A 12,664-nucleotide genomic window follows, 5' to 3' on the forward strand; every position below is an offset into this window, starting at 1 on the left:
CTCTTGATCTTAGGATGAATTTTGGTTAAAGGAAGAAGTTGTTTTGGTGAGGTTTTGGCTTGGCTTTGGTGGGAGAAAGCAAAACAATTCTTTTTCTTTGAAAATGGGTGACCTACGGCAATAGTGGAGGAAGAAAGAAGACAATCCCTTTTTTTTTTTACTTTGCTTGGTCATTTCTTCTCTCCTTAGTTAGGTGACACATGGAAAGTAAATCTGAATTTGTGTGTTTTAACTTTCCATATTTATACTTTAACCTACTAAACTCTTTCCAATATTTCAATTTAGTTTTCAAACTTTCAATAATCATAGATTGACCTACTAAACTATACATTTAGCCTTTAGAAGTCCTTTTCACTTAAGCAAGCATGACGAATGTAAACAAGCACCTCAAGCAAGCACGTCGGGAAACCCTAAGCACCTCCCGAAAGTGACTCGTTCCCGACTCACTAATCACACTGTCTGCTTTATTTCTGGATATGTCCGTTTCTTTGTTTGAGTTTTCTATGATTTAGTTATTAGCATATTAAATTTAAGCTAGCACCTCCCCTAATGCCACTTACTCTAGTGGTGAAATAGCCTAACCCATACCTAGTGATGTCACTATTCTAGCTATGGGTTTGAGGATGTTACAATAATGCCAAATGATTATTGTGACTATTCACCTTTTCTTTTTAAAAGGTGTTTTGGTCATTTTTCCCATTAAACAAACTTCACAAGTTTCATACGATTCATAATCAAATGGATCATGATATCCATCTTTATGTAACTTAGTGATTCTTATTTCATTTATGTGACCAAGTCTACAATGCCAAAGATAAGATAGTACTAATTATCTAATTTAAGTCTCCTGTTATTTATATTGAAAATAGGCATTTCAGAAGAAATGTTGTATAGACCTTTTATATAAACTCCAGTTTCATAAAAAATATATTTATTAAAAACAAGTATTATTCTCAATAATAAGTTTGAATCCAATATTCAAGACTAAATATAAAACTGAAATAATGTTTCTGCAAAGTATTGAAACAAAATAACATTTTATTTAACTATAATACCAAGCTTGAGAGTAAAGGCAGATAATAAGTTCTTACAGCTAATGCAACAACCCTTACTTCACTTGCCACTCGTCACTCGTAGGTTCATTTCTCATTTCCTCAACTTTCTATTTCTCTTTGTTCTTGCATATTATTGCAAATGTGAAAAGCACATCTGATATCAAATACACAAATACAGGAATTAAATATAGAAAGATTAATTTCAATCATAAATATACATGAAGTAGAGGCTTCACCAAGCTTTCTTGCTTTCACGGTAGCAAGATATTCCTTACAGTTTCTTCTCCAATGTCCTTCTATGCCACAATAATGGTAGGTACCCTTATCTTTCTTGACACCTCCAATGGGCTTCAATGTTATATTCGCTTTCTTCTTATTCTGCTTCTTCTTGGGCTTCTTCTTAGCCTTAGAAGATTGAACTAGAAGAACTAATACTTTTTCCTTCTTAAGGGATTTCTCAACAATTACAAGCATACTCACCATCTTTGGTAGTTCAACATCTAGCTTGTGCATGTTAAAATACATAATAAAATGAGCAAAGCTAGGTGGTAGTGATTGCAAGACCAAGTCAACACTTAAATCATGGTCCATGACAAAATCTAATCAGGCCAATTTCTCTATGTACCCAATCATCTTCAAACCATGGGCATGGACTGAATAACCTTTTGTCATCTTACAACTGAACAATTCTTTTGAGGTCTTATACCTTTCTGTCATCCTCTGAGAGCTAAGCAACTCTTCTAGGTGAAAGATAATAGTGCGAGAATCCATGTTCTCATGTTGCTTTTGAAGCTCAAGAGTCATGCTAGCTAACATCAAACATGTAACTTGCACATCATCATCATCAATATGACAATCATACTTATCCTTAACATCATCATTAGCATTCTCATCAGGAACATCAGGTAGGTCTTGATCAATAACATATAACCTCTTTTCTCGCTTAAGAATAATTCTCAAATTGCGATACCAGTCCAAAAAGTTCGGGCTAGTTAACTTGTTAGCATCAAGTATGCTACACAGAGATAGGTTATTACTCATGATGGAAAAAGATCCACAAATGGAGAAATAACATTATTAGTCTCATATATTTTTCTAATTATTAGATAATGTCTTTAATTTTTAATTAGTCTCCCACTATTTTATTTAAATTAATAGCCCTATCTATTAATTTGGGAAATCCAGCAGTAGATGTCCTAGTAGGCTAGGATCCCATTTAATTTAAATAACCTTGAATTTTCTCAATAAATTATTATAAATTAAATTAGGTAGATAACATAATTTATCTATTTCTATGTGATTTCTAGATTAGTTAGGTGACAACTCTTTGTCTTTATTATATTTTATATATTATGCCTAACTCTTACTCTAAACTTACATGATCATGGATTTGTCCATCCAAATCAAGTAATTTAGTTAAGTAAAACCATTGTTCAAAAATATCAAATATTTCATAACATTAAACATATTCGGGTGAAATTAACCTTAAGTTTGCCCAACAAGTTAATAAAACTCAAACTCTAATTTTATACTATAATAATGGGTGGTAAGCCATCATGTTCTTAACATATACTTAAAATTTTAAGAAGAGATTTTAATCCTAAAATTTTTATTAAGGTCTCATGCATAGGCATTATTGTTAATAGCATTCATATCACATACATAAACATATACCCCTAACATATCATTCTAATTGGATGATTATGGACATTTTAAAAACAATTCTCTTGAACCATAAAGGAAACTTGATGGTTTAAAAACATAGATGATAACTTCTTTGATCTTTAGAAGTTAGAAGGGCTCCTCCAGCACCATGTCCAATGTTCCATGTAAATTTTAATGTCTCCTTTTCTTTTTAAGTTACAAAAAAAATTTTATCTACATATTCTAATTATATAACTATTACATAATATAAATAAGAAATCTTGAACTACATTCAAGGGGAATTAGATGAGAAGAGAATTTTACAAATCAAAGCAACGAGGAAAAGGAGAACACTCATGCCCTATTTAAAAATTATAAAAAGATCTAATCATTCATCCATACATATTGGACCTTTTAAAATTTATCCATAATCATATGCAAATAAAACATATTAAATGTATATAAAATTAACCATTAATTATATATTATATTTATTATTGATTTTGTGTGCTAAAATTAAAAAATTAAACAATTTAATAATTTAATTTTTGGTCTCAAAGAAAAATAGTTTATGAATAAAATAATTTTATCCAGACCTCTAATTATATTAGAAAAATAATTTTAACAATAAATTATAAAATTAAGTTTAATGTCATTAATTTCTAAAATTAATTTAATGAATAAAATAATTTTATTCATATTTCTAATCAAATTAGAAAATACATAAAAAACAATTTTAATTACTGTCAAAAAATTTAAATGGCTCAAATTAATAAAAATTATTTTAAATTAAATAGCCATTTAATTTATAGACCGAAAATATTTTTAAATTAATTTTCAGCCCAAAAGGACTTCCCTGAAAATTTTTAAAACCTTTCAGGGATTAATTTGTAATTTAGCAAGCAACTTCATCTTCTTCCTTTGCGAAGAACCCTAACCGCCACGACTTGTCCTTGCACAGTCAACTGTCCAACACCGAAGGCCGAGCAGGCACCAAACGCTGAGCAACCCTTGCTATTCCTTCGGCTACCACTTTGCGATGTCGGCAAGCTTGGATATCATATCATCGATGGAATCGCGAATACCAACCTTCTGATTCCGTGACTTGACGAACGAACGGCCGCCCGCCTCCGACCACTGATAGCGCTTGTTGAGGTTTCATCGTCGACCAACGCACGGCGAGAGCGCGGGGCGGCAGGGCATATCGTCGGCACGCGACAACCAGGCCCTCTTCTGGTATTGCCGACCGTGGGTCACGATTCTTCTATCACGATCTGTAAATTTCAGTTTTCAAACCCTTTTTTTTTTTCCCAAACAAAGACCTGTGATTAAAGAACTCAAGATAATTTTGATTTCAGATCAATAATTTTTGAAATTTAAAAGTTTTTGAACAACATCAAAATTAATTAGCATACAAAATTTAAACTTAATTAACCCAATAATACACATAACTAATTAGTACAATTTATTTGTTTAAACAGATCTAATACCACCGTTGAGTTGAAAAAACTAAAAAAATAAAATTTTTTTGATAACGTGAATCACATTTAAACGAAGAAAAATATAATATGTAAGAGAAAATAAATATATTTTATTTTCTTGGCAAAACATGAAATTGTTCGTCTTAATTGAATTGTTATAAATTATAAACCGTTAAAATGTTAATATCCACACAAAATGGTTATCGAAAAATTTTAGAACATTTATGAGCGATTAAAAAGAGGAGAATTTTTAGTGCTAACTCTCTGCCTTTTCTATAAATTTTAGAGACTTTTTAGAAGCGCTCTCAAAAAGGATTTCTGCTAAAAGGCATAGACTCTCATAACATGTTATTTCATTATAATAATATTTATTTATTTATTTAATTAAATAAATAAATTATAATTATGGTCTAAAATTTTAATAAATATGCCATATAAATTTCAGATAATTTTAATTAAGTCATTATTTAATTAATTAGATCAAAATCATAATTTTTTCACATTATAATTTTATCCCAATATTAAGTTATATGCGATCAAATACTACTTGATTTAACTCTAATTTTTTTTCTCATATAATTCTTTATGTGTAAGAGCTATTAGGTTTTAAATATATTGGTAACAAATATAATTAGCTAATTAATTAATTTGAAGGTAAAAAATATTATCTAGCAACATATTAAAACTACCTAAATATTTAGAATGTTAAAAGTAGTTTGACTTTTAATCTTTTAGTGTATGATTTGTCAGTATAATTAATATATTTTCATCATGAATGTCTTATTTTAACATTTAATCCTTGAAACATGTCTATAATATTAAATCATATTAGTTCTCTTTTGTTAATCATTGATATGTTGAATGAAATTTCAAATCTCATTTGCTAATTTTATTCTACCTTATGCAAAGATTTCATGATCAATGCTAGCATAAAATAAATAAGACATTCTCTAATTTAACATAGGGTGATGAATTCTATCTCAATTATATAAACATTTTTGTATAATTCCTAATATATTCAATTCATTTTCATTTGTTACTCACAAACCAAATAACGTGTAATATATGAATCAAAACATAAAAGTTAATATATAATATTATTTATTAATTTCAAATCAAAAGATTACTTACACAACCATTACTTGAGCAATCCATAAACACATATTATTTTTCATATGAATTTCTCATATAGATCAGTTTAGTGCACTTGTTTATAAAATAAACACCTACATATTAGTTCTAGATATCTCACATATCTCAACCTTTCTCAAAAAGGAAAAAACATAATATGTATCGGTCTCAACACCTCTAATCACTATCCAATAATAATAAAAATATCGATCAGGAACATCTGTAGACATTACTTAAATGTAATAAAAATCTCACAATTATAACCACATTATCATTTCCTTTATACACCAATATAATCTCATGAATTTTAACTTTACTCGAGATTTAATTAAATTAATATTAAAGATAAATAACAACATTTCTAAAATATATTTAAATACTTAAAATATATAAAAAATAATATTCAACTCCACCCGACAGATTGATTGTAAGACATATTATTAATAAATTTACCAAGAGTACTGGAATGAATAGTTTGGCACTGATTTTCTTTAAATTAAATCAAGGATTTAATTTTCATAGAGCAAATATTTATTGAAAACGCTTTACCCCTAAATAGAATCATCCAATGCGAACAATATTATATTTGTGATTCTCCAATATTTTTTTTTCTTGAATTATTTGCCTTAACTAACCCTTAAGCAGCACTCAACCACAACTTCTCACTAGCTTTAGTTTCTTTTGTTTCTCTCTAAAACTAAATAGTAACAATTGTTATTCGGGTCTAGCCACCACCCACCAATCCATTCACCTTTCTTTGATTTTCTTTTGTTTTATATTTTTTTTCCTTTTTCTTAGTTTTAGTTTTTTTTAATTATTGTTTGGAGATGAGTGTTTATATGCCCCCATTACCTCCTCGATGATGGTTTTCAAGGTGTTTCTATCGCCATTGTTGCTGCTTCTAAGTCTAGCTAATTGGCTGATATATTGGATCTTAGGTCTTCCACTGACCTTTTCTAGTGGTTGAGAGCATGGGATAGTGGCAAATTAAGTATGATCATCTAATAAAACTTTGTGTTAGTTAAAAATAACCCTTTGTCTGGAATGCATTTCTTACTAAAAAAAAATAATTGAAGTCTATTAATAGAATACAATTCATAAAAAAGTTTCTATGTTTGGAATAAATTTTAAAATAATAGAATTCAAGTGAATTCATTTATTTTAAACAAATTAATAATAAATTAATCAAAATTAATTATTTCCTTCATTGTCCTAATTATTTATCAATTAAACATAAATATTTATTTAATAAGTAGCAATTATTTTATCACATTGAAAATATTTTTTGAACACCATTATTAATATTTTCACAAAAATGAAAATCTAAGATTTACATAATTTTTTTACTATTAGAAATATAAATTAAGATGGACTTTATTTTTTAAAAATTAACAAAATAACATAATAAATTAGAGCATATTTTATAAATTTGCCTACAAGCAATACTGTGAAATGAGACTGTAAATGTGTTGTTAAATTCTGATGCAGGTTCTTGGCGGGAGTACAATCCTATTCACACTTTTATACTTGTTCTCTTCCACTTTTATTAGCTCAAATTATGAAATCTTGAGTGATTTAGATTGCAAAATGATTTTTTTTCTCATTTTAATCGAAACTCTGAATTTTCAATAAAAAATAAATTTAAATACACTTATATACTTTTATTGCTGATTAAATAAATTCTTTTTATGGCCATTATTTGGGGAATGTAATCTTATCTATCAAAAATTGAGAGAGAATTTTTTGAGAGAAAAGGGAAAAAGAGTGAGGAAGGTGAATTTTTTGATTTCGAAAAAGGTTTTGTCTGTTTGTCTTTCATTTTTGTTTTTTTTATATGTGGTTGCTTTTGATTTTTTTTTGCCTTCAGGGAGGGAACGACTTTCTATCTTCTATGGTTAACCTTTGCTCTAGACAGTGTTCTAGTTTGTGTTTCTTTGTTTTGGTTTTGCGAGTCTCAATCCTCATTATTTTTTTTATGAGAAAGTTAGTTGTTGCGTTGGACCGATCTCGATGATGATTTGGTAACTCATCTTTGACCGTTGAGGAGGGTTTCATTGATGTGACATTGGTATTTTTGGGACTCCACTGATACGTTCGGTGACTCACGCTCCCGCAGGCCGATGATTGGCCTTAAGCTCTATGGCATCTCCTTCTCGTGTGATCTAGTTTTACTTTGAGTTGCCTTTGTTTTTTGTTCTTCTGATTATTCCTTGTTAGTCTGCATGGTTGGTTTTGTTGTGATTTCTTTCTCCCCTGGTTGTCATTTTTGTGTTTGTAGTTTGCTGTTGTGTTTTAATGTTACTCTGTGTTGATGGGTAACGATAACATTTGCTTAGTGCAATAGCCATGGGTGTTAAACTGGTCATCTGATGCATTACAACTATGGTCAGGTTTTGGGTTGGGCTGTGAATTCTAGGTTAGATTTTGGTTGTTTTGTAGGTTGTGGGTGAGCTGATTTGTTTGTAGTTCTCTTGAGTTGAACCGTTAAGTTTTAAACCCTCTCTAATTAGCCTATTTTAACCTTGTGAAATGCAATGATATGTTTGAGTGTTGATTGTTAATTGTTAAAAAAATAGAGATATTAACATAAAAAAGTCAGACCTTTATAGGTTTTAGTGATTTAATCAAAATCTTTAATTTTTGGTACCATGAGCTAAATTTTCAAATATTTTAGTAATTTTATCCAATTTCACAATCAAAGTTGAAAAAAGTGTGTCCACATTGACTTGGCATGCATGTGTCATTTTTTTTTTTTTTTTGTGGAATCCACATGTCACATGGAGTGACATTTTTTTAAATAATTTTTTAATTGACATAAAAAATCCAAAAATAATATTTTAGTAATTTATATTAATTCTCCTATAAAACATTAAAGAAAGAGGAGGTGTACTATGTCTGAAAGACATATTTTAGTTGATGTTGCCCTTAGAGAAGATGTTCCGTAAATCCCTCACCTATTTATGACTACCATTCCATCCTTCAATGCCAACTTCATCAACTTCCAAGCCATCAGGAGGGTGAAATTTGAACACTTTATTTGGATTTCAATTTAATTTTTCTCATGAAGAGCAAAATCATAACAATCAATTAACTCAGACGATGGAACCATCACCAAGTGTATTTCAATATCCAGATGCAACACCATATCAATATACCATTCCAGTTTTTAATACATCAACTTCAATATATCATGATATACAAGGCACATCCTACGCTAGACATTCTTGTAGTTACTTTTATCGATCTATGATATTTCAACTGTTTCCTTCTACATAACAAGGTGAGATGAATATTAATAAAAATGTGAAGTTAGAAGAGAGGTAGAAACTCCTCCAAAAGGGCAACAACGTGATATTCGAAGAAATCCACAATGTGTAAGAAGGCCTCCATGTTGTGGTACAGGAGGAAACTTAGGTTGAAATATTGTATTATGTATTTTTTAGATTGCTTTTTTCGCAAAGATAATGAATTAACTCAATTACTCTTTACACTTCAATAATAATAATAATAAATTATTAAAATAGTAAATTATCACGATTTTATAATAATAAATTATTAAAATAATAAATAATATTTATTCTAAAATTTATTTCTAATAAAATAACATAAAATTAAAATAATATAAAACTTAATACACCTGCAATGTACTTTTTTTTTATCCTTTTTAACTATAAAGTAAATGAGTCATAATTATTTTTTAACTTCATTACAACCAATATAACACATAACACAAGAAAAAAACTAAATAAATCGAATATGAACATAAAAGCTTACAAGTGATGTACCTCTAATGGGTGGCGAAAATGCTAAGAGAGTGGCAATGATGATTGGTGATGAAAATGCCGATAGAATGTCGAGAAGAGAATGTCGAGAGAACGGGGATATTTATAGGGAGTATTACTACTAAAAACGCCAATTTAATTGGCTTTATTAGGAATTTTATTTCTGTTGAAAATACCATTCAAATTAGCATTTTGCTTCTGAAAAACGCCACTTGCAGTGGCGTTTTCAGGAACAATAATTGCTTCTAAAAACGTTATTAACAGTAGCATTTTCAGCAGCTAAAACGCCATTTCGAATAGCATTTTCAGGAGCATGCATAAAATTTTGCATACGAAAAAATATTACTCTGAGTGGCGTTTTCAAGAGCATGAAAAATGCCAATTAGATTTGCGTTTTCACAAGCCACATTATCTTGCAAAATATTTCAAAATTACATTATTTTTATAATTTCTTTATAATTTACATTATTTAAATAATAAACCTTTAATTTTAAATCTCTAAGCTTTTAAAAAAATTATTAATTCATTCTTATTTTAAAATTACTCAATTAAAGTGTTTTTATATTTTACAAAATTTAACTTTTTTTTAATCTCTATAATATTAGTTATATATATTATTTAGTTCTTATAATTTTATATTTCTTTGACTAAGATTAAATCAAGTTAACTAACAGTTTTTTATAAAGTACTAAAGAATTTGGTTTAATGAAATATATGAACACTTTAAAATGAGTGATTTGAATTGGGGATGAACTAATGAATTTTCTAAAAATTTAAGGTTTTGATAGTAATTTTTTCTTGAAAAGTTATATTTTTTAGTTTTAATATTTAAAACTATAAAAATAATATTTTATTATTAGAAATTAATATTTTTAATATGTATGATGTATTTGATCAAAGTTATAGGCTTATTTGATCCAAAAATAAAATAAAATATGCTAATTTAGCTCCCGACACAAATTACAGTAATGAATTTCGACTTATTCTGATTTTAGATCTTAATCACTGAAAGACGACACCGTTCTAATGAGTTTGAAACCATTTTTTAGGATCCATTGTGTATTCCTAAAACTTATTACCTATTTTCTAATAGGAGTAATTTCATTTTTGAAATTTTATTTTATTAATAAATTAGTATTCTTTAATTGAGACTATCATTAATAAATTATAAATTGAAGAAGTCAGTATACATTAAATAGAGAAATTATCATAAATAATATTAAAATTATAAGAATTAAATTAAAAATTATTAAATTACCTCAAAATCTAATTTTTTTCTTCACAAGGGTAAAAATGTAATTTAGTATAATGAATAAATATTTAGAATCCTGAAAATGAAGTTTGTGAAATCATGTGCTTTGTCTATGTAAGTGTATGATAAGTGTAACAGTATTTCGGACTTTACGTGTTCATCGTTTCAGACTTGTGCAAGCTCTACGTGTCCTCTCTGTTCTTTGGTAGAGTCTGTTGTTCATATCTCTCGGGACTGTTCTGCGGTGCTGAGGTATTTGGAATGTTATTTCATTGGGTTAGATTCGACAGGTGGACAGTCTTTCATTCTAGCAGTGGTGGATGGGTATAGTTGAGTGGGCTAAGGTCGAGGAGCTCTAGAAAATTACTGTACTGTTACTACATATGGCTAGCTCGAAGTAGTTTTGTCTTTGAGAAGTAAACCTTTTTCGCTACTGGGCTTATCCATCCGGCTAACACTTCTTTATTATGCTGGGTACAGGTTAAGGGCGATGGTTCGGTTCTCTCCTTTGCCACTGTTAGGCCAATGATTCAGCGGTTGCCTCTTCCCAAGGGTGTTGTTAAGATTAATACTGATGCTCATCTTCGTGGAGATGGATCGGCTGGCTTAGGGGTGGGGTTGTGATGGAATCGGTGTTCAAAAATGAGGTTGGACAGTGGCCTCCGGAGGTGGCTGAAGCTGTGGCTCTTCTTTTTGGTCTTCAGCTCACTGTAGACATGAGCTTTCGGGATGTCATTGCTGAGACGGATAGCTTGATGGTAATTAATGCTTTGCATGGTTATTGTCTTCCTTATTCAACTCTCGGCATTATTCTTCAAGAATGTTTGGAGCTCTCTTATAATGCCGAGTAAAATTTGGTATCAAAATTCTAGATTTCTGACGGAATTTCTACTGAAATTCGAAATTTTTGAATTAAAAATTTTAAAAAGGGAAAATGAGATTTTTATAAAAAAATTTTAAGTGTTTTGAAAATTTATTTAAAAAAATAAATGAATTTAAAAAATTTTAAGTTCGACCGAATGTGCCTTTTCCGGTACACCTATAAATTAGTTCTAACCCAAAATGGAGGAAAACTCTTTCCCATTTCAAGGAGAGGAGAGCTCCAATCTTTTTTCCAAAATTTTCTCACTTTTTGTAATACCCGGCTGGAGTCCGGCATCGGAATTCTACTTTCCGGTGGAGTCCGGGATGTCGGAAGTCTCTAGAAGGGTTAGCATTATGGTTTTCTTAAATGTTTTGATATGTTCATCAAGTTTTATGCATAAGGAAATGAGTTTTTGAATGAAATGAACCAAGGCAGAAAAGCCAGGTTCGGCCGCCGAAGTTGAGGTTCGGCCGCCGAACATGCATGGCTTTCGGTTTCACGTGTGGCCGCCGAAGGTGGTCTAGCCAGCCACCTATAAATGGCCCTCAGTCGGTTGAAGCGGTCAGAGCACCGTTTCTTTTGTCTTCTGAAGTGAAACCCTGTCCTTTATGAGTCTTCTTTCATGTTTTCATTAAATCATGCAAAGATTTGATTAGTTTTTATGATTATTTGAAGGTTTTAAGCTAAACACTCAAAGTTTTGAAGTTTGGAGAGTGTGAAGGCAAGTTGTTCCACAACTCCACGTTAGAATCGTTCATCTACTTGTTTTCACAAGGTAAGTGAAGATCCTGAGCTTGTTTGTATGTTTTCTGAAGGTTTTATGGGGTTTATGGAGAGAGTTGCATGAATAGGGTTATTTGTGAGGTTTTGATGATTTTGTGCATAGAGCTTGTTTCTTTGTTGTTTGTGTTATGTGTTTGGGGTTTTTAGGTAGTTTTTGACCCCTTTGAGCATATACATGAGTGTATGCAAGTGAAGGAATTGAGGTGTTTGTGTTTGAATGTGTTTTGGTGCATTTGGCGAGAGGCATGGCAAGTTTATGCCCTGCTGATGAACTCAGGTTCGGCAGCCGAAGGTACATTCGGCCGCCGAACCCCTGAGGAGGTGTGAGGAGGTGGTTTCGGCTGCCTAAGCTTGCCCCCGAGCTTTTGGACTTTCGGCTCTGGAGGGAAGTTCGGCCGCCGAAGGTGCCGCCGAAGGTTAGGGACTTTCGTCACTGGAGTGCCTTTTGGCCTCCGAAACTTGCCCCCGAAAGGGTTCGGCTGCCGAAAGTGGAAGTTCGGCCGCCGAAGGTGCTTGAGTTTCGTCTCTGGAGAGGACTTTCAGCCGCCGAACCTGCCGCCGAAAGTCAGTGAGTACAGAGTACAGAGTACAGAGATAGTGCATGCACAGGTTAAGCCTTGGTACAGAGAAAAGAGTTTTATGTGTACAGCTTGTTTTTGTGTTGTTTGTGT

General features: G+C 30.7%; 1 protein-coding gene across 1 annotated transcript; it reads right to left on the minus strand.

The window, feature by feature from the left end:
- Positions 1–1,658: 1,658 nt before the first annotated feature.
- LOC110611492 lies at positions 1,659–2,096 on the minus strand. The gene has a single exon (XM_021751873.1). The coding sequence runs from the start codon at positions 2,094–2,096 to the stop codon at positions 1,659–1,661; it is 438 nt and encodes a 145-aa protein (XP_021607565.1).
- Positions 2,097–12,664: the final 10,568 nt, after the last annotated feature.

This window comes from Manihot esculenta, chromosome 3 (genome assembly GCF_001659605.2).
Source record: "Manihot esculenta cultivar AM560-2 chromosome 3, M.esculenta_v8, whole genome shotgun sequence".
NCBI classification, from domain to species: Eukaryota; Viridiplantae; Streptophyta; class Magnoliopsida; order Malpighiales; family Euphorbiaceae; genus Manihot; species Manihot esculenta.